This window comes from Oncorhynchus mykiss, chromosome 19, assembly GCF_057628025.1.
Source record: "Oncorhynchus mykiss isolate SJ-2025 chromosome 19, ASM5762802v1, whole genome shotgun sequence".
Lineage (NCBI taxonomy): Eukaryota > Metazoa > Chordata > Actinopteri > Salmoniformes > Salmonidae > Oncorhynchus > Oncorhynchus mykiss.
In genome coordinates, this window is record NC_143040.1 from 64,686,775 (window position 1) to 64,712,562 (window position 25,788).

The window sequence follows — 25,788 nt, forward strand, 5'->3', positions numbered from 1 at the left end:
CAGATGAGCAGGGACCCTGGGCATCTTTCTTTTGGTGTTTTTCAGAGTCAGTAAAAAGGCCTCTTTAGTGTCCCAACTTTTCATAACTGTGACCTTAATTGCCTACCATCTATCTGTAAGCTGTTAGTGTCTTAACTGTTCCACAGGTGCATGTTCATTAATTGTTTATGTTTCATTCATTAGTGTTTAAACCCTTTACAATGAAGATCTGTGAAGTTATTTGATTTTTACAAATTATCTTTGAAAAACAGGGTCCTGAAAAAGGGATTTTTTTTTTTGCGGAGATATATATAGATATAGATATATATAAATCTATATATATCTATCTATCTCATTCATTCAGTCAGTCGGGTTCACAGTGCAGACCGAACCGAGCTCCCCATACAGAACGGTTTGGGACGAGTACATGTATCATTACACCCCTACTATATAAACTTTATCAGACAATATATATCAACCTCATCAGACATTAAACATACTCTTATCAATAAGCAATGCTAGGCCAGACAGCAGGTTCCTGGGACTTTGCTTTGACATATCCTACCTGGATATTATGAAGCAGAGAGACTAAGATGGTTGGCCGGTTTAGTCGTCGGTCTGACGATTGCTCCACTGTTGATTGCCGCGCCCGGTCCTTCCCTCCGCCAAGCCAGCATGACCCCTATTGGACAAGAGCGCTGGTCTGGAAGCTGTGGTCCTCATCCCTCTGCTGGACCCTACATCTGTCCTGGAGCTCCTCTCGCTCTCATAGGGATCTAGGTCACCGGGCGCCGTCCTCGTCCTCCACGACCCAGGGTTGGGGTCCGTGTCGTCAGCAGCCTAGTCACAGCGAAACAGAAACAACACTTAGAGAGATAATTAACTTAACAGCCTGTGGGAAGGGAAATCTTAGCAAGCCAAGGCGACTGTGGATATGGCCTCTAAACATGGGGAGAAAAAACAAGTTACCTCAGTGATATCATTTACATGGGGCTCAACTAGCAAATGAGCCCCCTATAAAACCTACTTGCGTACTTTCACGCAACCTCAAATGACATTGTTCTAGGAAAGTGATAGATGACAGTAAATATATAGATGACAGTCTGAAAGCGAAGGCCTATGATTTCCATTTAAAAAGACTGCAGTACTGAAACTAGTAACAGTTGGCTGGAATCCCATCCTTCCTGCCGCTGCAGAACGTTGCCAATTACCCTTAATGGCCGCTCTGCATTTCCCAGAGACGACGGGCAGGCAGACAGGAAGCCCGCTACAACGCGAGGGGCTGCCAAACTGGCAGGGCAGGCCAAACATGGCAACTTCCTGTTCTATTTACCTCAAAGGGAGGAAATGACCAGAGTACATTCTGCATTGTTATAGCATTACCACCGGACAGTTGGGTCCCGCTGTACTTCGAGTGTAATCGTATGTAAATTAGGCTTCATAAACACCAAATGTATAATGGAACACCAAATGTAAACCAAACCACAGCATTATTTTCTGAGCCATCTTGACATTTTTCCTGTGGATGCGGATAGTTGACATGACTGCTTATTCTAACAAAAGTGTATGAAAAAGTTTCCGGGTTGGGTGGACCTATACTAACGTCTAGTCTTCCAGTTCAGTGACCTAAACAAGCAATGTGTGCAAAAATACCAGAAGGAACATTCTCCAAGTTCATTCCCTCTGTGTGAGGTACTAGGGACATTACTAAATCTTAATTTCAGAAAATATTTCTGCTGGATGAATGTCACATTTGAAACGTTGTTAGGCAATTTGATCTGCCACATGAGCAGAGGAAATGTCCTAGGAACGCCAAGTGCTGAAGCCCTCACAAACCTGCTTTGTTCACGCTTCACTCAAATATCTTATGATTGGGGACTGGTATTTTATAGAAAGTAAAAAAAATGTTTTTTTTAAAAACAATACATCAAATCCAGACCCACTTTTTGTTTTGAGATTAAGTGAAAAAGTTTCTCCTTGTGCAAATCTTTGCTAATCCCGTATGTGTTACGGAAAATAGTACATTGGTTTTCTTGAGTTAAAACAGACTTGACAAAGCCTCAAATTCACTCAACCCTTTAGGAAGTAGTCTCTCATGACAACATGTTTGTCTTAAAATACAGCACAGAATCAAAAGGCCAACCATCATATAAATAGTTTACCTTCGAGGACAACACAACTGGACTGTTACATGCCTTGCAGAACAACCACTGTTTCGACATGAATTATGTCTTGGTTGTTTTTTTTAAGTCCATGACTTTTGTTCCCTGTTAAAAGCGAACTGAGCCAAAGCTCGGCTACAAGGAGACAATGCTCATTGCACCCAAGGTAATATGTTTCAGAGAAGCCTTAATTCAAGCTGGTTATTAACATGAATGTTTTTGAGCGCCTTGTCCAGGAAAGAATTTAATAGCTCTAACATACCTTGTGGAAACCATTCCTCAAAACCTTTCTTACAGGCCATTGGCATCTCCTCCGTCTGACGTTTTAACCACCTACCAGCTCTTGTCCGTGGAATCTTCCAAGTTCAACTCCAGTACAGATTGTTTTTCCAGGCTTTTAGGTTAAAGTCGGGGTCGAAAACCAACCAGAATGACCACAAGGGCCCTGCGTTTCACTTTGTTGCCACTGGGTTTGACTGACTTGCACAAAGGATGTTTTTGTATCTCGATCAGCCAGATCGACCAATGGTCCCACAGCCAACCATAAGTTCACAGCCCATTCACATACCCATCTGAGGTTTCTAAGTTTTACAATGGGCTGAAAAAACAACACTGATGTTCTGTGCTGTACCTGAAGGTAAGAATGGAGGGTTAGTGAGGCTGTGTGCAGCCAGTCAACATTAAAACCACAGAGACCATTATAATCTGATGCTATACTGTGGTCATGACTGACATTTCAATGGATGAAGAGATGTCCCTCTACAATGAGGGGGTCAAACAAATGACAATCATATAAATTCTATATGACCTCCATACTCAACTGGCGGACAGCGGTCCAGATCTGGACCCAGAACTGGATCCAAACGGGCCGCAAGTCCCAACTACCAAAAATAAAAATGGTTGGGAACTCAGTCGGGCTACCACCCATGAAATCATAAACACACAAGACATGGAACATTTTGTAGATTTGCAGGGAAAGGACCGTTAAAACCCTATGAAAAATGTGTAGAATTGCAGGAAATTTGCTTTATAACAGCAAAATGTTCTCTCTGCCAACAAGAGTATTGTGAACAGGTGGGGATGTATTACTACACTGATAAATGACCATATCCATCCGGACTTTTACCACCTAGGAAATGTGTGTGACCGGACCGCCATAAATAGTGCTGGAGTACTCCTGTTATATGGGATGAATAGCCAATCAATAAGCTATTTACTGATAGAAAGTCATCCTAGGTACCCAAGGACATCAAGTGCTGTGTCTTCTCTGAAGTAACTATTGATTTTGTGTAGCTAGCCTGGCTAACTTAATTAGGGTAATAACAGACAGAGGTTAAGGAGTCAAATTCAATTTCTATAATTATGTGGGTGCAAAAACTTTGGCTGATCAATGACGGGAGATAGAGGCTTCATGATAGGCAGACCTGCCATACACTGTTGTTGTCAAACACTGATTGATATGGCAAACCAGCATTTTTATTGATACGTTGATTAAATGTGCACTGTCCCTGTAAACACGAAAATAAACTCAAACAGCAGAGCTCTGTAAAACTGTAAAAGCACTACCATTTGACAATAATGTGGTATTGATGCCTCGAGCCCTTTACTAACGAATAGGAAATACACAACTGGAATGAGAGGACGACTGCCTGTAGTGAAGTTCACAGAGAAACCTCTTGGAAATAAGCTCGGTTTACTTCTAATCCCATTGCCTGCAGGAGGGTGCCAAGGGCAAGGCAACAATGAGTGACTGAAACACACACAGAAAGCAAAACAAATTAGGCCGTTCATCAGAAAGGTTAGGCGTCAAGATGATATAATGAAGGATATTTAAGCAATAAGGAACTATGGACATCTTGGAGAGACATCTTGGAGAGGCGGAGACTTAATTGTGATATCGGAGGCGTTCTCTGCTAAACCTTGGACTGTCTATTTGAACCTTTTTCTGTAATTTATCACCATATGTCCTTTTTTATTTTATTTTATTTATTTAACCAATATTTAACTAGACAAGTCAGTTAGGAACAAATTCTTATTTACACTGATGGCCTACTCCGGCCAAACCAGGACGACGCTGGGGTAATTGTGCACTGCCCTATGGGACTCTCACTAACGGCCGGTTGTGATACAGCCTGGATTCGAACCAGGGTGTCTGTAGTGACGCCTCTAGCACTGAGATGCAGTGTCTTAGACCACTGAACCAGGGTGTCTGTAGTGACGCCTCTAGCACTGAGATGCAGTGTCTTAGACCACTGAACCAGGGTCTGTAGTGACGCCTCTAGCACTGAGATGCATTGTCTTAGACCACTGAACCAGGGGGTCTGTAGTGATGCTCTGCGATGCGTCGTACCTCAGAACAGCCCTTAGCCGTGGTATATAAGCCATATATCACAACCCCCCCCCGAGGATCCTAATTGCCATTATAAACTGGTTACCAACGTAATTGGAGCAGTACAAAAAATATGTTTTGTCATACTGGGGTATACGGGCTGACATACGACAGATTTAGCCATTCAGGGCTCCAACCACACAGTTTATAATGATGGTTAGGAGGGGGAGGGGCTTTATAAGGCAGAATGACTGTAATTATAGATCTAAGTGCCATGTTGCCGTCATGTTATTTTTTTAATGGCTCGCTTGGCTGGAGATGAAAGGCTTGGTGGAGGGCTTGGGGCTGGAGCCCTCTTTGTTTGTTCTGACTGAGTGGAGCTGGGTGTGTTGCACACTATCAAACCGAACCCCAGCGGCCAACCAGATAACCCCAGAGTGACAATGGCCCATCTGCAGATTTGTTAAAACAGGGAATCCTGACCCTCTTGACCCCTGACCAGGCAGGTCACTTGCAACCCCTAATCCCCTCCTAATAAGCTGGACCCCAGAAAAGTACAGTTCAGTGGCTACGACAACAACAAGCATCACTGTTGTGTGAAGACCCATCAGATATACACAATCCTGCTTATGGCTTGTATTAGATAACTCCTACTAACTCAAGTTCAGTTTATGAAGCAGTTAAGAATGACACAAAACAGCCCAGAAAGACGATTTCAATGACAACTTCATCAATAAGCTTGATTTTTCCCCCCTTCATAGGATATGCACCAAGGAAGATGAATATGAATGTGGCTGATGGATGATAGGGGTGAGGGGCATGGGGGTTGTGACTGGCAACATCAATCTTCATCTCTGGTTATGTCCAGTTTATCTGCAGGAAAACACTAGATTCCCATCCACTAGGCTAGTTTGTCTGCGTGACAAATTGAGATGTTATTGTAGCCAGTTCTCTAGGATTGCTAGTGTTAGCGTAGCCACTTGACAAACAGCACACTATTGGACATTTTGCTGTGAGGCATTTTTACCTCATCTATTTGATGCCCTGTATAATCTTTAACGCGTCTAGAGTTGTAAATCTCCCCACTAAGTGGCTGTGGATAAGAGAGGAATGATGAGGCCCTTTTGCCTCGAGAGTATTCAGACAGTTCTAGACATGCATTTCAACTGTGTGTGAAACTAAAAGCTTATTATTCTATGTAGTGGGGGGAGTGTGAAGTGTGGACAGAGCTAACCATTGATGGGTAGACTCACGTATGCATGGTACTCAGCATGGTACTCAGCATGGTACTCAGCATGGTACTCAGCATGGTACATTCACATTGATTTAAAAAAATATATATTTTTTTTAGAATCAGCAATAGGATTAAATCTTCCACTTTTCTGCATTCTCAAAATTCACATAAGAATGTATATTTTTCTTCACGTCAAATACATTCTTATCTCGCTGTCCCAGTACATGTCAGACTGACTCACTGTCTACCAGTTAGTTTGAACAATCTCATCTGTGCTTTAATAAAAGAGGTGTCAGACAGATTAATGACCAAGCATCTTTGTCAAAACAGCTGACACACATCTCACACATAAATCAACCAGACTACAAGTCATGCTTAAAATTTTAATCTGAAAATCTGACACCAGAGACTTAATTGAATTCCAATGAAGAAATCTTTGAAAAACAGTCGTCTGCAGTGTGTTGTGGGAAATGGAGTCAAACGGAGTCGAGCTACATGGAGGTGAGCCTTTGAACAATGCTCATCTTCAATTATGTCAGGAATAGGACAGGGCACAGCTTGGCAGGGCACAGCTTGGCAGGGCACAGCTTGGCAGGGCACAGCTTGGCAGGGCACAGTTGGTAAGATCAGGCGCAAAAAATACAAGCAAGCTATTTCCTTCCCTTGAGTTTTTTTCTAACCTTTTTCCCGTTTAGGTCTTTTCATTTTCATGCTCCCTCTCTTTTTTTGTCCTACCCTTTTCTCTTTGTGCTTACTTCGGCATGAGGAATCAGGTTCAGATAACTGCTGTGCTAAGCTTAAAGGTTCAGGCCTGGCGTCAGTGAAAAAAATTGCATCTGAACACTCATTCAAAGTGGACACACCAGAAAGCTACAGTTGGTGTTTTCTGGAGTATATTTTCCAAAGATTAGCTATGTAAGCACACATGTATATGCTGTATTGCCATTGGCAAAGTACAAGTAAAGAGAGTACTTTTAAATGTAGGTATGCACTCAGAGCCAAGACATGTTTGGTGCCCAACATGTTCAGAGATTTAGTTCCAGTAAAAACAGAGGAAACATCCCCCTCTTACTCCTTAGAAATAACAACAACAAACTTGTTTGAGGCTTACAAATGCTCTGTCCTCGTGTCAAAGTTCCAGATGTAATGTGTCAAGACCAAGCTTAGACATCCAACATAAACCTTATGAAAATATATGTTGAGCATCACTGCAAAGACATTCTAATCATATAAATAGAGACAAATATTTCTGAACATTTCCTTGCCTAGACTCAATGACCAGATATGCAACAGGCTCAAGAGCTATTGTAAGCAAATGGTGGAAGTATAAGAACACTAGTTTTCTTAAAAACAGGTTTGTAAAGAGTACAGAAGTTGTCCTCACCATGGGTTGTGTCCGCCAGGGAACAAGCTTCTGAGAGCTGACAGGCTCGTGGGGGATACTCATCCGCAGACCTCCGTCAGTGGGCGACAGGGAGCTTTTGCTCCGGCACACTGGCTCTGCGATTTCCCTGGTGGTCACCACACTGTTGTTGATCCTGCGCATATACAGCTCTGCTGGGGAAGGCTTGGCTGTCCGTGATGTAGCAGCCCTTGTGGCGTTTACCGTCTCCTCCGTGTCCAGAATGGTGGTGGCGCGGTAAGCCCTCCACGTGGTGGCCGACTCTGCCTCGTCCTCAGAACCCATCCCGTACATCCTGGCCCCCCGGCCAGGCTCGTCCACAGATGCCGCCCCCCTGTTCTTCCAGGTGCTTCGCACTGTCACGTTTCTCATCTCTGGGAGGCTGTCGTCCTGGGAGGTGTGGTGGCCATGGTGTTGGCTCCTCCAGCTGGTGACGGTGGTAGTGCTGCTACTGCTGCTCTCGAAACCCGACTCTGTGTCGTTGTTGAAGTCGGAGGTGGTCTCCGGTGACTGGAGGCTGAAGTTGCTTCGGGGGAGTAGGTGTGTCTCTGCACAGGCCATCCCTAGCACCCCTGATTCGTCAGGGCCATCCATGGACGGCCAGGGTGTGATCTCTCTCTTGGGGATGGAGATCTCATAGGGGATGGAGATACTTCCCCTGTGCTCACTGGGGCCGATGACGATGTTGCTGGTGGACGTGTGGCGTTCCTTGACTGGTGGCTCACTGGATACACTACTGCTACGGCTGCTGGTCCTGGAAGAGTTGGGATCGTTGGGGTAGATAGTGATGCTACTGGTCAGGACTGGTTTTGTGGAAATTTTGGGCTTGCCATTGGAGGAGGTCAAGGGCTCTGCCCCACCGGATATCATGACTTCCTTCCTGTCAATTTCCACGATGGCTGGCTTGATGACTGCCTTTGACCTCAGGGCTTCCCGTGGGCTGCAGACCCTGCGGAGCTCTATACCTGATGGGGTGTGAGTGGGCTCCAGGGATTCTCCTTCTGCCACCAACAGCCTGTGCTGCTCTTCGTCAATCGAGCTCCTGGTGGAGGAGCCCTCTGACTGGGAGTCCTGTATGCGAGAGTATCTGGAGCACTTGGGAGTGGTGGAGGTTCTGCTACTCAGTGCAGTCACCTCAGGTACAGGTTCTGGTTCCGAGGGCCTGGACCCAGGTGATTCAGTCTCAGAGGCCGAGGAGTGGCCCTCAGAGCCATGATCACTGAACATTGGGGACACATGGGACTTGTAGGCAATGTACGACCCATTGGCTTTGGAGAGGTTTGACACTGGAAGAGCCTCTTGAACCTGGTCCACAGACTCCAGGTCTGACGCAAATGCATCCTTTTCAAGTGGGGAGACACTGTTGCTCTTGCTTGAGCTTTCAGGCACCACATCAGAATTGTTCGACTCACTGTCACTACCGACATACAATCTAGAAAACGTATCAACTTGGCATTTTTTGCTTTCACTCTCACTTGGTTTCTGAGATATCTTCCATGGCTTCTGGTCATTAGCTGCTGGAGGGTAGCGACTAAGAACAGAGAGCTTCTTGCGGTCACTCAAAGATGTGCCGACAGGAGTATGGGCTGCTCCTCTTGTTGTTTTCTCCTCTAACCCTCTGCCTATTTCTTTCACTCCATTGTCAGAGGCAGTTGATGTTCCAGTCTTGGGTGTCCTCCTGCTCTTGTGTGCAGGACTGAGTGCCCCCCTGACAGACTTTGGAGAACTTTCCTCAGAGTTGCTCAGTTCTTTGTTCCTCAGCTTGGTCTCCATCTTGTGCTGCGGGGACAGCTCTCTGCTCTTGTACTTGGGGGTGGCTGGCTCTGCAGCAGGCCTATACTTGGGCTTGACCTGCCTGAACCCACCACGGACATTGATCTCCTCATTCTCTGCCTTGCCATTCTCAAGGACCTTTGCTGGACTGCTAGGTCCTCCATTGCCATGACTGCTGCCTCCACACAGCTGCATTCTAAGCTGCTCCACCTGATCGTTGAGTGCTCGGCTACGGGATCTCTCCTGTTGGAACTTCTCCTGCAGCTCTCCATTCTTGGACTCTGTGTTCTTAAGATCCTCCTCCACCAGCTCCAGCTGCTTCAGCCGGTTCTTCAGCCTCTCCACTTCCTGGGTGAGTTCCTTGACTTTGTTGTCGTCCTGGCCATCAAGTCTGTTCTTCTCATTCTCTGACTTGTTCCTTAGCCCAAAGTCATCGCCCAGTTTCAGGTAATCCAGGCTCTTCTTGCGCCCCAGCTTGCCGGTCAGGCCGGATGAAAGGTCGTCTTCAATTCGTCTGGGATCTACCGGGTCAATCCTGTTCTGACGCTCCAGCTTTTCTGTCAGTTTTAGTATAAGCTTCTCATCTTCCTTTTGCTTCTCCAGGAGTCTCTTCCTCTCACTCAAAAAAGTCTGAGTGAGGCCCTTGAGCTTCTCCAGCTCCCCTGCCAGGAACATCTCTGCCCGGTCCAGCCTTACCTCTGACGTGTCCACTTCCTTCACACGGTCCTTGAGGGCCTCCATCTCTGAGGACAGCTTCCGGGTCAGGTTCTTCTCCTCGTTGAGACTGAGGCACAGCTGGCTGCAGTCCGACTTGCTCTTGCTGAAGGCCTCTTCCAACTTCTCCAGCTCAGCCATTCTCCTCTGCAGGCACTCAATCTCAGACTTGAGGTCCTGGGTCAAACTCTCCTCCTCCTCCAGTTTCTCCCGCACCATACGGCAGAGGTCCTCTGCCTTGCACACCTCTTCGTCCTTGCCTTCAATCTTTAGCAGGCGCTTGCGCAGTCCCTCAACATCGCCCAACATGGAGGAGTTGCTGCCCTCTGCCTGGATAATCTTGTCCTGCAGATCGAGCAGCTCATCTTCTGATTTCTGGAGCTTGTTGGTAGCCTCCTCAAGCTCGTCCAGCCGTCGTCCCAGGCTCTGCAGCTTGTGCTGCAAGTGGCGACTCGTTATGTCTTTGTTTTCAGACATCGCAGAGATTATTGTTGTTGTCCTCTTGATGCAAAGGGGAAATTATTTGAACACTTTTTGGGAGGTCCACATTTGTATGGCAGTCCTTCTCTGGTTAAAATGTCACAAGCTTGTGATGTTGGGTTGTGTCCAGTCCTTAATCCTTTCCCCACAATGTCTTCTCCCTTTTCCTTTGGTTGGGTCTTATTCCTTCAACTTCCCTCAGCTTGATGGTTAACATGGGTGTCGATCATCTGAAAGAGAAAAAAAGGACCAGAGTTATAACAGAATTCACCACAGTATCAAATTATTACTCACTGACCCCAATGTCATCGAAGTGATTCAGAGTATTAGCAAAACTGAATGTAACTTGAGAAACAACACGTAAAAAGAAATTCCCTAATTTTCCCACATTCATTAGCAGGCATTACACACTAACATAATTAAGTCCAGTTTGCTGAGATGTAAAGAGGCCTGAGTATGGTGAAAGCGTGTAGCTCAGAGAGAGAGAGAGAGAGAGAGAGAGAGAGAGAGAGAGAGAGAGAGAGAGAGGTTAGAAAGAGCAATAGGGAGAGAGAGAAACAAGGAGTGCAAGAGAGACAGGGAGAGGGCTGGTTTGCCTGTAATTGATTTCACAGTTCCGCCTGATTACTGCAACACAAACCATGAGAAGAGCTGGGCCCAGGCAAATACACACCGTAACGCAAAGGGCCAGCAGATGGGTGAGAAGAGCAGCAACGTAATTCTGCACGTACACACATGCAGGTGCTCATATAGTCAAATGTACACAGTAACCTAGACTGAAGATTAACAAGATCACAACAACCAAACTGACAGACCATGGAAGTTAAAAATATGCTCCAACTGCAATTCAAAAGAACACTACTCCCTCCTGCTGCCTCCAATGTCCCAACATGGATTTCTCCCTGGCGTTTCTGCTGACAGCAACGGCCATAGGGCATTGCTACACACCACTCATGATTAGGACAACGTAGATAAACACAGTCCATATTTCACAGTCAGACCAGGAATATCAGCAGGCATCCTTTTCTATTGGATGTTCAAACTATAAAATGGGGACATTAGTCCTCAACCTATTACCATTTACAACAGCACTGTTTATATGAAATAATCCCCACCTACACAAAGCTACTGTCCACCTGCTAACCCCCTGGAGGACTGAACAGGCACCTGGTAATGGTAACCTTCTCTGATGATGTTAATGCGAGACATTAACACAAAGAACCAGCTTGTCAGGCAGCACGTCTTCTATAAATCTTATCGTTGATGCTTTCCTCCAATGCATGACTCAGGTGCTTGTCTAAAACGATCTCTCTCCTCCCCCACTGGGAATATCGAACCAGGAGCAGACGTCATCTGCGCACACAATCCCTTACCGACCCCACAGAACCCACATCCATACCTTTCCTTTGCGCCCCTCCTCCCGATTCAATTAGCCTTTCTAAAAGCACAGCTGTTCCTAACAGTAAGGGAGCCAGGAGAAGGAAAGTGATACATCAAAATAAGAGGGCTGAACTTGGTAGTACAGGAAAATGAATACTAGAGGGATTGAGTTTGTGAATCCCACAAGGTCAATGACGAAGACCCGTGAATGCCATTTATCCAACAAACTAGTCCTCACACTACAATAACCCCACACTCTTAAGCCTAACTTGAATCCTTACATCTGTCTTTTGAATGTTGGCCTACTGTAAAACGTTTTTAAAAAGGCCCATTTCAACAGAGACCATTTTGTGTAATGCTCCACAACCACTCCGCCCACCTTTCATTAAACAGCTTGTTCAACATTCCCGTAGTGTAAATATGGCAATGATTATTCCATAACACATCACATTTTAAAATCAAAGCATTTCGCTACAGAGGTTTAATTCTCCTCTTTCATGAGGTCTGGTGGTTTTGTAATCTTTTAGGGATTGTTGGGAGTCTATAAAAATATTTTAGCTTTCAAATGGAAAATAAGGCACAACGTATTAGCAAGGGTTCCGAGAACTGCCTGTCCCTGTGCCAAAACACCTTAAGAAATAAAACGATTTACTCTCTCATGTAACAAGGCCTGTTAAGTCTGGTATTCACTTATGCCCTTCCCTCTTGAGCATCTCTCAAAGTCTATTGGGTCAGGACAGATGAAAGTACTCCGATCTCAGTCCAGGCCTGGTCCAAATGGCCCCAGGGGCCAGACTCCCATCTTGGCACCCCAATTGCGGTGCCAGGTCGGTCCCTGCCTCCTCTCTTAGACACGCATGCCAACCATGCCAACGGAAGACTTCAGAACCAGCAGTGCGTGCTAAGCGACTCTGGCACGACGACCTCTGCCAAGGCAATCAACATACCTGCGCTTATCAAAGCCATGGCCTCATTAGCTGCATCATGCCAGTCCAGTGGAGAGGCAAAGGAATGAGTCTCTCAGGCACAATGTGAAACCACAAGACTGCACACCCCCGGGTACCCACGAGGAACGAGAGAAGCTGCACCCTTTCATATGTTGGCTTCTCTAGATACCTGTACCAAATGCCAAGGATTCTGAATGGTTGCTCGAATGATCACAAAATGTGTCTTCATTATCATGGCACAATGCCACAGGTGTGGAGTTGTTTGGGCAAGAACAGGTTCGGAAGGAGGTGGTGGTGAGACAAAGGAACATGCCATGCCATTTAAATTTGTTTGTCGATTATGAAAAATGCCCGTTTTCCTGAGCACATTTGTCACAAATTTGTCTGCTCAGAACCAACGAAAGCATTGCAGCAAGAGGGCTGTGAGCCTGTGAGGGACAGACAGAACGAGCATCTTTACTGTGCTGAGCGTTTGATTGACAGAGGTCCCACCACTTGAAGTCCTTTCCGGTCAATGTGTCGACAAGTGCATCCATTCTCACAAGCCTTCTAGAAAAACATGTCCAGACCTTGCGTTGCTTCTCTACTGTACTCTGCACCGTGAACAACAGAGGAAAAAGTTGAAAATAGGTCACCTTAACTCAGCTCCCACTTAGGCTCCCCCCATTTCCTAAAATCTGGAGGGGAAGTACATTACTTATCATCTCACCTCCTTTTTAACTCTAATTACTGTCATTGAGATGAATAAGGCCGCGGCATGGGAGCTAGGGGGAAGGGGGCACCGTGCAACTGCCAAAAGGCCCTTCAGCGGGTGGTGAAGATGGCCCAGTGCATCACTAGGGCCATTTTCCAACCAATACAAGATCATCAAGGAGCCTACACAACCCAGCCGCGAACATTTTGCTACACACGCAATAACATCTGCTAAATATGTGTGACCAAATTTTGGTATTTATTTGTTCACTCCCTTACCGGTCGGGCAGATGGTATTGGAGCATGAGGTCTGACAGAAATGGTCTCTGAGCCTGTTGGTATCTACAAGACTGCTGAACACTTGAACTGGACTGACCATCTGCACTGACTCTCCACTACAAGCTCTCACAGTTTCACATCAAAATTAGATGTTCATCCATGTTTCTCAAAACGTCAAATTTATTCCAAATTTCAACGTGTTTAAGTTCAGACATTAACTCTGGATGTTTAAGGTTATGCCTGGGCATTACTGCCTAACCTTAAATTCAGAGTTAACTCCAATATGGTTAAGGGTTAAGGTGTGAGATAGAAAGTTGATTTTGTTATAATGCCTATTGTAGTATTTGAACATACTACCTTTGGAATCAGAGGCGGACGCTTACACCCATGCACCCCCCCCAGCAAAAACCAAAGTCTACTTGACGGTAACGGCGTTCACTGCTGTCCCTAGTAGCCGGTTTCCTCTTTCTCGTTGCACTCCACAGTAAGCCAAGGTAAGTTGCTAGCTAGCACTAAACTTATCTTATGAAAAACAATGAATCATAAATCACTAGTTAACCTCACATGGTTGATGATATTACTAGATATTATCTAGCGTGTCCTGCGTTGCATATAATCTGACTGAGCATACAAGTATTTGACTGAGCGGTGGTAGGCAGAAGCAGGCGCGTAAACATTCATTCAAATAGCACTTTCATGCTTTTTGCCAGCAGCTCTTCGTTGTGCGTCAAGCATTGTGCTGTTTATGGCTTCAAGCCTATCAACTCCCGAGATGAGGCTTGTGTAACCGAAGTGAAATGGCTAGCAACTTAGCGCGCGCTAATTGTCGTTGTGTTGCTGGTTCAAGCCCAGGGAGGAGCGAGGAGAGGGACGGAAGCTGTACGGTTACACTGGCAATACTAAAGTGCCTATAAGATCATCCAATAGTCAAAAGGTATATGAAATACAAGTGGTAAAGAGAGAAATAGTCCTATAATTCCTATAATAACTACAACCTAAAACTTCTTACCTGGGAATATTGAAGACTCATGTTAAAAGGAAACACCAGCTTTCATATGTTCTCATGTTCTGAGCAAGGAACTGAATCGCTAGCTTTCTTACATGGCACATATTTTACATGGAACATATTGCACTTTTACTTTCTTCTCCAACACTTTGTTTTTGCATTATTTAAACCAAATTGAACATGTTTCATTATTTACTTGAGGCTAAATTGATTTTATTGATGTATTATATTAAGTTAAAATAAGTGTTCATTCAGTATTGTTGTAACTGTCATTAGTACAAATAAATTACATTATTAAAAAAATTATTATTATTTATTTATTTATTTTAATTTTTAAATCGGCATCGGCTTTTATGGTCCTCCAATAATCGGTATCGGCATTGAAAAATCATAATCGGTCGACCTCTAGTACAGGTGCATCAAAGCAGGGACCGAGAGACTGAAAAACAGCTTCTATCTCAAGGCCATCAGACTGTTAAACAGCCACCACTAACATTGAGCGGCTGCTGCCAACATACTGACTCAACTCCAGCCACTTTAATAATGGAAATTGATGTAAAAAAATGTATCACTAGCCACTTTAAAACAAGGCCACTTAATATGTTTACATACCCTACATTATTAATCTCATATGTATATACTGTACTCGATACCATCTACTGCATCTTGCCTATGCCGTTCTGTACCATCACTCATTCATATATCTTTATGAACATACTCTTTATCCCTTTACACTTGTGTGTATAAGGTAGTAGTTGTGGAATTGTTAGGTTAGAATACTCGTTGGTTATTACTGCATTGTTGGAACTAGAAGCACAAGCATTTCGCTACACTAGCATTAACATCTGCTAACCATGTGTATGTGACAAATACAATTTTATTTGACATAGACGGATGTTGAATATGGACTTGTATTACAGCTGACCTGCCTACTCTCCACACCTTAGCACCCTCACACACAACCACACACAAACCCACCCCACACAACTGCTGCTTATTTACTTATGCTAATACTGCTCAAATAAAACACCCCCAATCCACCCTTCCCTGATACATCCATATTAATGCCCATGACTTTGAAATGAGATGTTCAACGAGAAATTAGATGTTCCACATGACCAAAAGTACGACTAAACTTGACATTTCTGGGTAAAATAAAAGCCTTGAAATTCCCTGGTTGAAAGGGTCCAGGTCAGAGGGATACAGGGTTGTCTACGGTGTGGTGGGTAGGAGGGGGCTCTGTAAGGATCGGTGCCTATAGAGTGGCAGAGGACAAGATTCAATGAAGATTTCACAAGGAGGCAGCAGAAAGGTGAAAACAAGCCAGTGAGAGAACCGGACAAAGAGATTATAAAAGATAGAAGTGGGGAGGAGAAAACACACAAGAAACAGAAAATGGAGGAGCAAGAGAGCGTCATAAAGTCCAGGAAAGGGACAGAAATAAAACGTGAGAGGAGTAGTGAGAGACGAGTGAGAGAGAGGGGCCAGATCGGGTACTGCCGCCAACGACGCCAAAGCATTTTGGAAGTGAAAGCACTCCCAGCCACCGGTGAACTAAAGTGGGCCGCTGTGCTGTACCAAGGTTACAATCATGCACCATATCATTAGGGCCTTAGCCACTCTTCCTGCCTGCAGCTCCCAGTACATTCTGTTCCCTCCATGAAAGAGGGAAGAATAGAAAGAGAGAAAAAAAGGACAACTTTCTCCTGCACTTGAAGTTACTTCGGAGGTAGGGTTGCAGAATTCTGGGAACGTTCAATACATTTCAGGCAAACCAGGGAATTTATTGAAAGTTCCTTGAATTTTGCAACCTTATTTGGAAGTCTAGCCTCGGGTTCTTATTCCTCGTAAACATTTGTTAATAACCGTTGGCTCGGTGCCCCTAGCCAATGAGTGGCTTCGACCTCATCTTTAGATGGTCTGTGTGTGTCTGTGTCTGTAATATTATTAGCTTAGACACTGAGGACTCAAACTGTGGGACTCTTGGCTGTCCTCAGTTGTGCTGCTGGATACTGGCAGGCCAGTGGAAGCCACAAGATGGCGGCAACCTGATGCTTGTGCTGCATTTTTTTTGTTTTTCCAAGAAAGAAAACCATCGTATAATGTTCGGTTCTGTCGTTTCCTGTCATGTCACTTTTCCTTGCTTTCTTTTTTTGTGGCAACATTTTTAAATAAATGAAAGGAAGTTTGACATTTCAATAGAGCCACGACTCAGGACTCAAACTGAAAGCCTGTAGTAGGAGTTCATAAAAGGGAACTGAAATTTGACAACAAAAACTCAAAACATGTTCTTTGCTTTCCTTCTTGAGAAAGGGGAGAAATGACTGCTTAGTATGAGTAATGAAATGTGGTGTAATACAGTGTAAATAAAATGCCGCTCAAGAATTTTTTGATACTTAAGTAAATTTAGTCTGACCACATAGCAACTAAGCAGATGCCCCTTTCTGGGTTGACATCAATACCAACTTAGGTGTTTAATTGCAATCTTTCTGCCAAGTCTTTGTGGCTTTCTCGTACCCTATTGGAAATCCAAAATGTTTCTGTGAATGAGCCAAACACTTCACTGTGTTTTTCTGTCCCTGGTTATATGCCAGGTTAACTAAAGGACGGACCAACAGACAGAATAAAACAAACTTGATGGACCTGAAAATCAATGACAAACCAACCATGTTTACTTCTTTCCTTCCTGGTAACATAAAGACTTGATAACAGCCTGTAGCGGGGACAAGAGTGGACACGTCCCTTAACAATATTGATTGCGCAATGTCAGCAATCGTTAAACTGCAATGTTGCAGTTAGGGCTGTAATGATTATGGAATTTTAGGTAATGATTCATTGTCATACAAATAGCCACGGTTATTAATTGTAAAAACATGTTTTGAGCTTGTATGATAATGCATATTTGAAAACTAGCTATGACATACCTAATGAATCCGACACACCGGTCTCAAAAATGAATGGTTTTAACCACTTGGAACTTTTGGAATTAAGCTTCTCCTCCGGACCATGCAGGTTCTGCTCATAAAATGATTACCAAATTTACCCACTTCATATGGAAGTGAAAAACTGCTAATGGGTAAACTATATCTACTTGAATATAAAGTTCAATCCCTCTCCCTCTAAAACAAATGCATTAAGAGGATTGTTTTTTAAGTTCCCGGTTATAGTCCATAATTATTGTTTATGCGATTACACAATTGTGCCAGCCCTAGTTACAGTATTCGCTTTGCCTTTTCAGGGGAAAAAAAGTACAATAAGTTCTCCTTTCACATAGTCACAGGTCCGTCCGTCCGTGCTACAGACCAATGCAGAATCAAAATAGCGACAATGTGTGCGCACACGCATCACTGTGTTTGTGCACGCGTGTGCGCCAGTGTGTGAAGAGTCATTTGTAAAAGCAAGAGAGCAGTGACAGAGAGAGACCGAACAAGAGAGCGGTGACAGAGAGAGACCGAACAAGAGAGCGGTGACAGAGAGAGACCGAACAAGAGAGCGGTGACAGAGAGAGACCGAACAAGAGAGAGGTGACAGAGAGAGACCAAACAAGAGAGCGGTGACAGAGAGAGAAACCGAACAAGAGAGCGGTGACAGAGAGAGAAACCGAACAAGAGAGCGGTGACAGAGAGAGAAACCGAACAAGAGAGCGGTGACAGAGAGAGAGACCGAACAAGAGAGCGGTGACAGAGAGAGACCGAACAAGAGAGCGGTGACAGAGAGAGACCGAACAAGAGAGCGGTGACAGAGAGAGACCAAACAAGAGAGCGGTGACAGAGAGAGAAACCGAACAAGAGAGCGGTGACAGAGAGAGAAACCGAACAAGAGAGCGGTGACAGAGAGAGAGACCGAACAAGAGAGCGGTGACAGAGAGAGACCGAACAAGAGAGCGGTGACAGAGAGTGACCGAACAAGAGAGCGGTGACAGAGAGAGACCGAACAAGAGAGATAAACAACTTGAAGAACGTTCTGCGGTGGTCTTGTGTTGTTTGACATTGGTCTTTCACAGTTCCACTCAGCACACTCATCTGCACATCTATCACTCCAGTGTTTAATTGCTAAATTGTAATTACTTTGCCACTATGGCCTATTTATTGCCTTACCTCCTTACTACATTTGCACACACTGTATATAGACTTTCTCTATTGTGTTATTGACTGTGCGCCTGTTTGTTACATGTGTAACTCTGTTGTTTTTCTCACACTGCTTTGCTTTATCTTGGCCAGGTTGCAGTTGTAAATGAGAACTTCTCAACTGGCCTACCTGGCTAAATAAAGGTGTTCTCAACTGGCCTACCTGGTTAAATAAAGGTGTTCTCAACTGGCCTACCTGGTTAAATAAAGGTGCTCTCAACTGGCCTACCTGGTTAAATAAAGGTGCTCTCAACTGGCCTACCTGGTTAAATAAAGGTGTTCTCAACTGGCCTACCTGGTTAAATAAAGGTGTTCTCAACTGGCCTACCTGGTTAAATAAAGGTGTTCTCAACTGGCCGACCTGGTTAAATAAAGGTGTTCTCAACTGGCCGACCTGGTTAAATAAAGGTGTTCTCAACTAGCCTACCTGGTTAAATAAAGGTGTTCTCAACTGGCCGACCTGGTTAAATAAAGGTGTTCTCAACTTGCCGACCTGGTTAAATAAAGGTGTTCTCAACTGGCCGACCTGGTTAAATAAAGGTGTTCTCAACTGGCCGACCTGGTTAAATAAAGGTGTTCTCAACTGGCCTACCTGGTTAAATAAAGGTGTTCTCAACTGGCCGACCTGGTTAAATAAAGGTGCTCTCAACTGGCCTACCTGGTTAAATAAAGGTGTTCTCAACTGGCCTACCTGGTTAAATAAAGGTGTTCTCAACTGGCCTACCTGGTTAAATAAAGGTGTTCTCAACTGGCCGACCTGGTTAAATAAAGGTGTTCTCAACTGGCCGACCTGGTTAAATAAAGGTGTTCTCAACTAGCCTACCTGGTTAAATAAAGGTGTTCTCAACTGGCCGACCTGGTTAAATAAAGGTGTTCAACTTGCCGACCTGGTTAAATAAAGGTGTTCTCAACTGGCCGACCTGGTTAAATAAAGGTGTTCTCAACTGGCCGACCTGGTTAAATAAAGGTGTTCTCAACTGGCCTACCTGGTTAAATAAAGGTGTTCTCAACTGGCCTACCTGGTTAAATAAAGGTGTTCTCAACTGGCCTACCTGGTTAAATAAAGGTGTTCTCAACTGGCCTACCTGGTTAAATAAAGGTGTTCTCAACTAGCCTACCTGGTTAAATAAAGGTGTTCTCAACTGGCCTACCTGGTTAAATAAAGGTGTTCTCAACTGGCCGACCTGGTTAAATAAAGGTGTTCTCAACTGGCCTACCTGGTTAAATAAAGGTGTTCTCAACTGGCCGACCTGGTTAAATAAAGGTGTTCTCAACTGGCCTACCTGGTTAAATAAAGGTGTTCTCAACTGGCCTACCTGGTTAAATAAAGGTGTTCTCAACTGGCCGACCTGGTTAAATAAAGGTGTTCTCAACTAGCCTACCTGGTTAAATAAAGGTGTTCTCAACTAGCCTACCTGGTTAAATAAAGGTGTTCTCAACTAGCCTACCTGGTTAAATAAAGGTGTTCTCAACTAGCCTACCTGGTTAAATAAAGGTGTTCTCAACTAGCCTACCTGGTTAAATAAAGGTGTTCTCAACTAGCCTACCTGGTTAAATAAAGGTGAAATAAAATAAAAAATACACAAAAACAGCCTGGTGAAGTCCTTACATGGTTATGAAATGTATTTGCCCCAGGCTCATCACTCCCCTCCAAAACCTCCCCAGCAAAACAGAGCCTTTTCTGGGTCCCACATAAATCTGGGTATGCAGCCTTCCTGCTATGTTCCATGTCTATGGCCAAGGCCCTGGCACAGATACACCCAGACCCTGCCTCCATCTGCCAGCAGAATATCACCCACAGAGACAGACAGTGAGTAAAAGCAGGGGAGTGAGCGATAGAGGCAGGTAAGAAATGGCGCAAGAGAGAAAGCAAGAAAGAGATGAAAACAGAGAGTATCTTCAGGGGAGCTTTGGAGAGGGGTTTAAGCGAGACTTATAACAAGAGCCACGTCAGCTTTCATGCTAGAGATTATTCTGTCCCTCCGAAATGTACGACCTGATCAGGGACATGACTTTAAAACAGCACCAATATAACTCAGAGTCCCTAGCAGCACAGCTGGCAACTGAACAGAAACAATATTAGCCATCAAAAGAGAGAACCAAAACATTATCCTGTTGCTAGCTAGCCCTCTGGCAGTGAAGACCATAGAGGAAGAAAGTGTTGTTCTCTCTAAGCGCCTTTTCCTAGGCTTGTTTTCATTTCAAAGTGCCAATACGCTAGTAAGAAGTCTGTGTAGCTTTCTCCCGCTAAGATATGCATCTTCTCGTGATCTATTGATAGGAAAGGCACCTGTCAGTCTAAAAACAAGCAAAGACAAGGAAACTGCTGGTTTGTCAGTTGACCGCCTGTCCCGCCTCCAGGTACCCATGTTATTTGTGTGTGCTGTGGTTGGCTGCAGTAAGATGTATTTTCACGGCGGAGGGAGCGCATAAATTATTCTTTGTCATGTAATGTAAGTGGTAACGATGAGTTGAAATCCATATAATTTTTGTTGTGTGGCACATTCATTTATTTTCATTCACGTGTTTCATATAGCCAGCAAAGGAGTTGGGGCGCATAGTCAAAGCACAGTAAACAGCCTGACGATCGAACAGCAAGTGTTGACTAGTTCATAAAAGGTGTCGAAATGACGGAATAAAGTCAATCTCCTATCCCTTTGTCATTCATAAATCTTACAACGTACTTATATATCCATGGTATCGCATCGGAACAACCAAAATCTTGTTTGTATTTTCCTAACCCCCTGTCACGACTTGCCAGTGACCGCTAAAGTGACTCGTCATGGGTTGAACGGATCTGTGAGGTCAATGTCGGCAACCGCATCGGTGAGAGAGCAGTTCATTTGGCTCCCTAATTTGCATACTGGTAGGCTACTGCTGGTTTTTGTCTGCTGATCAATAGGTAGTGGAGCGCCTCATTCCGCTCCAAAATGATAAAATAAAAACAGATGGAAGTTTATTAAAGCTAATGAAAATGTTTGCATTTCTAAAACTATTTTCTTGCAATTCTATATATAGTTTCTCAACAGGGAATCAATGTTACCTTGACAGAACACAACCTTTTTTTCTTAGGTTTGTGCCACAATAAACTAAATTGAAAGAGTAGACTATTTGGCTGGCTACTCCATGTCTTTAGGGAAAACACTGGGAAGAGATATGGAGATCTTGATCAAGTGGGGAGGGGGAGGATATGAATACGACTGACACGACCACCACTCCTCCTGTTCGCACGCCAGTCACAGCAGCTTGCGAGCATCTGCGGGCGACTGCGGTCCGTACGAGCGGTCATGGCTGTAGTCTCTAATGGGATGTGTTCACAGCTACCTCCAGTGACAACAATGACCACTGTTTTTCCAGGGCCTCGCAGCTGCAATTCAAAATATTTGTCCCCCCATACTTTAACCATGTCTGAAATGACAGCCAGGGTGCTCGAACTAACTGTCCGGTGGAATTGGGCTGAAAAACAAACAGCAACTGGAGTGAGTGACTTCAGCATCGGCCCTTTAGTGTAATATTAACAAAGTAAACACTTCATTAGTATGTGGGATAGGACAAACTGTACGTACTACTTTATCTGGGGTGCAGTAAGGGTCCGTGCTTAAATCGGAATTAACCCTAGACTTATTCACAGTGCTGTGTAGGGTGACATGGCGTTAGTGTCTCTTGAGATAGTGCCCAACTCTACAACTCTAACACTGTCTGGGGTTGAAGGGCCAGTGAAAGACAATGTAAACACCACACAATTACTAGGCCCTTGTCCTCAGGTTGGAGTTATGGTCAGACGCATTGACCACGTTTACATGTGCACAGTATTCTGGATAGTAGCTCATATCCCGCTTAAGGTGTTATTTTGGGAAACAATGTTTACCTGCAGCTTTGATATCCTGCTCACGAGTTTCCCTGTATCCATGAAAACATAATATTCCTCATTGACGTTCATATGGGTTAAATGGAATAGTAACTGAAATCTGGCCACTGACTGTAGGCCTATAACCTTTCACCTTGTAGCATCGTGTAATATGAACTCCTGCAGAATTATGTATTTCTCGCAGTAGAATTATACAAATGTTAATTTTGTCTTGTGAACAGGAGTGCCAAAATATGATTTCTTTCTTTCTTTCAGCATCTCTTGAAAAAATACAAATGTGTGTGTGTAATGTAGGCTTGGGTTCTATACCGGGGTATTCGGAAATAGCCACGGGATGTTTGTTTTTTTAAATGTCAAAAAGGTTGAACTATTTTTTTTTGAAGTTTTCCAATACAAATATAAAAAAATAATAATAAAAAAAAAAAGTAGATTTTTATAACTGTACAGTGCATTTGGAAAGTATTAAGAACCCCCCACACACACACACTTTGTTACATTACAGCCTTACTCTAAAATGAATTAAACTACTTATGATATGATACCCCATAATGACAAAGCGAAAACTGGTATTTAGAATTTTTGCAAATGTTAAAAAAATTAATAATAATTAACAGAAATACCTTATTCACACAAGTATTCAGACCCTTTGCTATGAGACTTGAAATTTAGTTCAGGTGCATCCCGTTTCCGTTTATCATCCTTGAGATCTTTCCACAACGTGGAATCCACGTGTGGAGGCACTAATCTGGGGAAGGGTACCAACAATGTCTGCAGCATTGAAGGTCCCCAAGGACACAGTGTTCTCCATCATTCTTCAATGGGAGATGTTTAGAACCACCAAGATTCTTCCTAGAGCTGGCCGCCCAGCCAAACTGAGCAATCGGGGGAGAAGGGCCTTGGTCAGGGAGGTGACCAAGAACCCGATGGTTACTCTGCCAGAGCTCCAGATTTCCTCTGTGGAAATGAGAGAACCTTCCAGAAAGAAAACCATCTCTGAAGCACTCCACCAATCAGGCCTTTATGGTAGAGTCGTAAGACGGAAGCCATTACTCAGTAAAAAAGGCACAAGATAGCCCGCTTGGAGTTTGTCAAAAAGGCACCTAAAGGACTCTCAGACCATGAGAAACAAGATTCTCTGGTCTGACAAAACCAAGATTGAACTCTGGCCTGAATGCCAAGCATCACATCTGGAGGAAACCTGGCACCGCTCATCACTTGGCAAATACGATCCCAATGGTGAAGCATGGTGGTGGCAGCATGATGTTGTGGAAATGTTTTTCAGCAGCAGGAACTGGGAGACTAGGCAGGAGAGGGAAAGATGGACAGAGCAAATTACAGAGAGATCCTTGATAAAAACCTGCTCCAGAGCACTCAGGACCTCAGACTGGGGTGAAGGTTCACTTTCCAAGAGGACAACGACCCTAAGCACACAGCCAAGACAAAGTAGGAGTGGCTTCAGTATTCAATGTTCTTGAGTGGCCCAGTCAAAGCCCAGACTTGAACCAGATTGAACAGCTCTGGAGAGACCTGAAAATACCGGTGCAGCGACGCTCCCCATCAAAACGTGACAGAACTTGAGAGGATCTGCAGAGAAGAATGGGAGAATCTCCCCAAGTACAGGTGTGCCAAGCTTGTAACGTCATACTCAAAAAGACTCGAGGCTGTAATCACTGCCTCAGGTGCTTCCACAAAGTACTGAGTAAAAAGTCTGAATGCTTATGTAAATTTCACAAGTTTGTTTTAAAACACTTGCAAAAATGTCTAAAACCCTGTTTTTGCTTTGTCATTATGGGGTGTCGATTGAGGATAAAAAATAAAATAAAAATAGAATAAGGCTGTAATGTAACAAAAGATAGAAAAAATGAAGGGGTCAGAATACTTTCTGAATGCACTGTATATACAGTACCAGTTAAAGGTTTGGACACACCGACTCATTCAAGGGTTTTTCTTTATTTTTACTATTTCCTACATTGATATTCTACAATGAAGACATCAACACATATGGAATCATGTAGTAATGAAAAAGTGCTAAACAAACCAAAATACATTTTAAATTTGATATTCTTCAAAGTAGCCTCCATTTATCTTGATGACAGCTTTGCACACTTGACATTCTCTCAACCAGCTTCACGAGGTAGTCACCTGGAATGCATTTCAATTAACAAGTGTGCCTTGTTAAAAGTTAATTTGTGGAATTTCCTTCTTAATGCGTTTAAGCCAAATCAGTTGTGTTGAGACAAGGAGGTGGTGGTATACAGAAGATGATCTTTTACCAAATAGGGCTACGTCCATATTATGGCAAGAACAGCTCAAATAACCAAAGAGAAACGACAGCATCATTACTTTAAGACATGAAGGTCAGCCAATAAGGTACATTTCAAGAACTTTGTACGTTTCTTCAAGTGCAGTCGCAAAAACCATCAAGCACTGTGATGATATTGGCTCTCATGAGGACCACCACAGGAAAGGAAGACCCAGAGTTACCTCTACTGCAGAGGATACGTTCATTAGAGCTACCAGCCTCAGAAATTGCAACACAAATAAATGATTCAGAGTTCAAGTAACAGACACAACAGTTCAGAGGAGACCGAGTGAATCAGGCCTTCATGGTCAAATTACTAATTAATTGCAAAGAAACCATTAATAAAAGGATACCAATAATAAGAAGAGACTTGCTTGGGCCAAGAAACACGAGCAATGGACACTAGACCAGTGGAAATCTGCCCTTTGGTCTGATGAGTCCAACAGATTTTTGGTTCCAATCGCCATGTCTTTGTGAGACACAGAGTAGGTGAACGGATGATCTTCGCATGTGTGGTTCCCACCATGAAGCATGGAGGAGGAAGTGTGATGGTGCTTTGCTGGTGACACTGTCAGTGATTTATTTCTAATTCAAGGCACACTTAACCAGCATGGCTACCACAGCATTCTGCAGCGATACGCCATCCCATCTGGTTTGCGCTTAGTGGGACTATAATTTGTTTGTTTTTTAACAGGACAATGATCCAACACACCTCCAGGCTGTGTAAGGACTATTTGACCAAGGAGAGTGATGGAGTGCTGCATCAGATTACCTGGCCTCCACAATCACCCGACCTCAACCCAATTGAGATGGTTTGGGATGAGTTGGACCACAGATTGAAGGAAAAGCAGCCAACAAGTGCTCAGCATATGTGGGAACTGCATCAAGACTGTTAGAAAAGCATTACAGGTGAAGCTGGTTGAGAGAATGTCAAGAGTGTCGCCAGCTGTCATCAAGGCAAAAGGGTGGCTACTTTGAATAATCTAAAATATGAATTAGATTTTTATTTGTTTAACACTTTTTTGGTTACTACATGATTCCATATGTTATTTCAAAGTGTTGATGGTCTTCACTATTATTCTACAATGTAGAAAATAGTAAAAATAAAGAAAA

At 43.9% G+C, this 25,788-nt stretch overlaps 1 protein-coding gene across 2 annotated transcripts in view; it reads right to left on the reverse strand.

The window, feature by feature from the left end:
* The window catches only part of LOC110498152 (leucine zipper protein 1), a 67,890-nt gene that overhangs the window by 7,215 nt on the left and 34,887 nt on the right, over positions 1-25,788 (reverse strand). For both annotated transcript variants that reach the window (XM_021574764.3, XM_036955120.2), the window contains exons 2-3: positions 7,089-10,303; positions 545-819 (exon numbers count right to left, since the gene is read on the reverse strand). In XM_021574764.3, coding sequence (XP_021430439.2) covers positions 586-819; positions 7,089-10,070 — 3,216 coding nt within the window. In that variant the 5' untranslated portion in view covers positions 10,071-10,303 and the 3' untranslated portion in view covers positions 545-585. The remainder of the gene's footprint in view (positions 1-544; positions 820-7,088; positions 10,304-25,788) is intronic.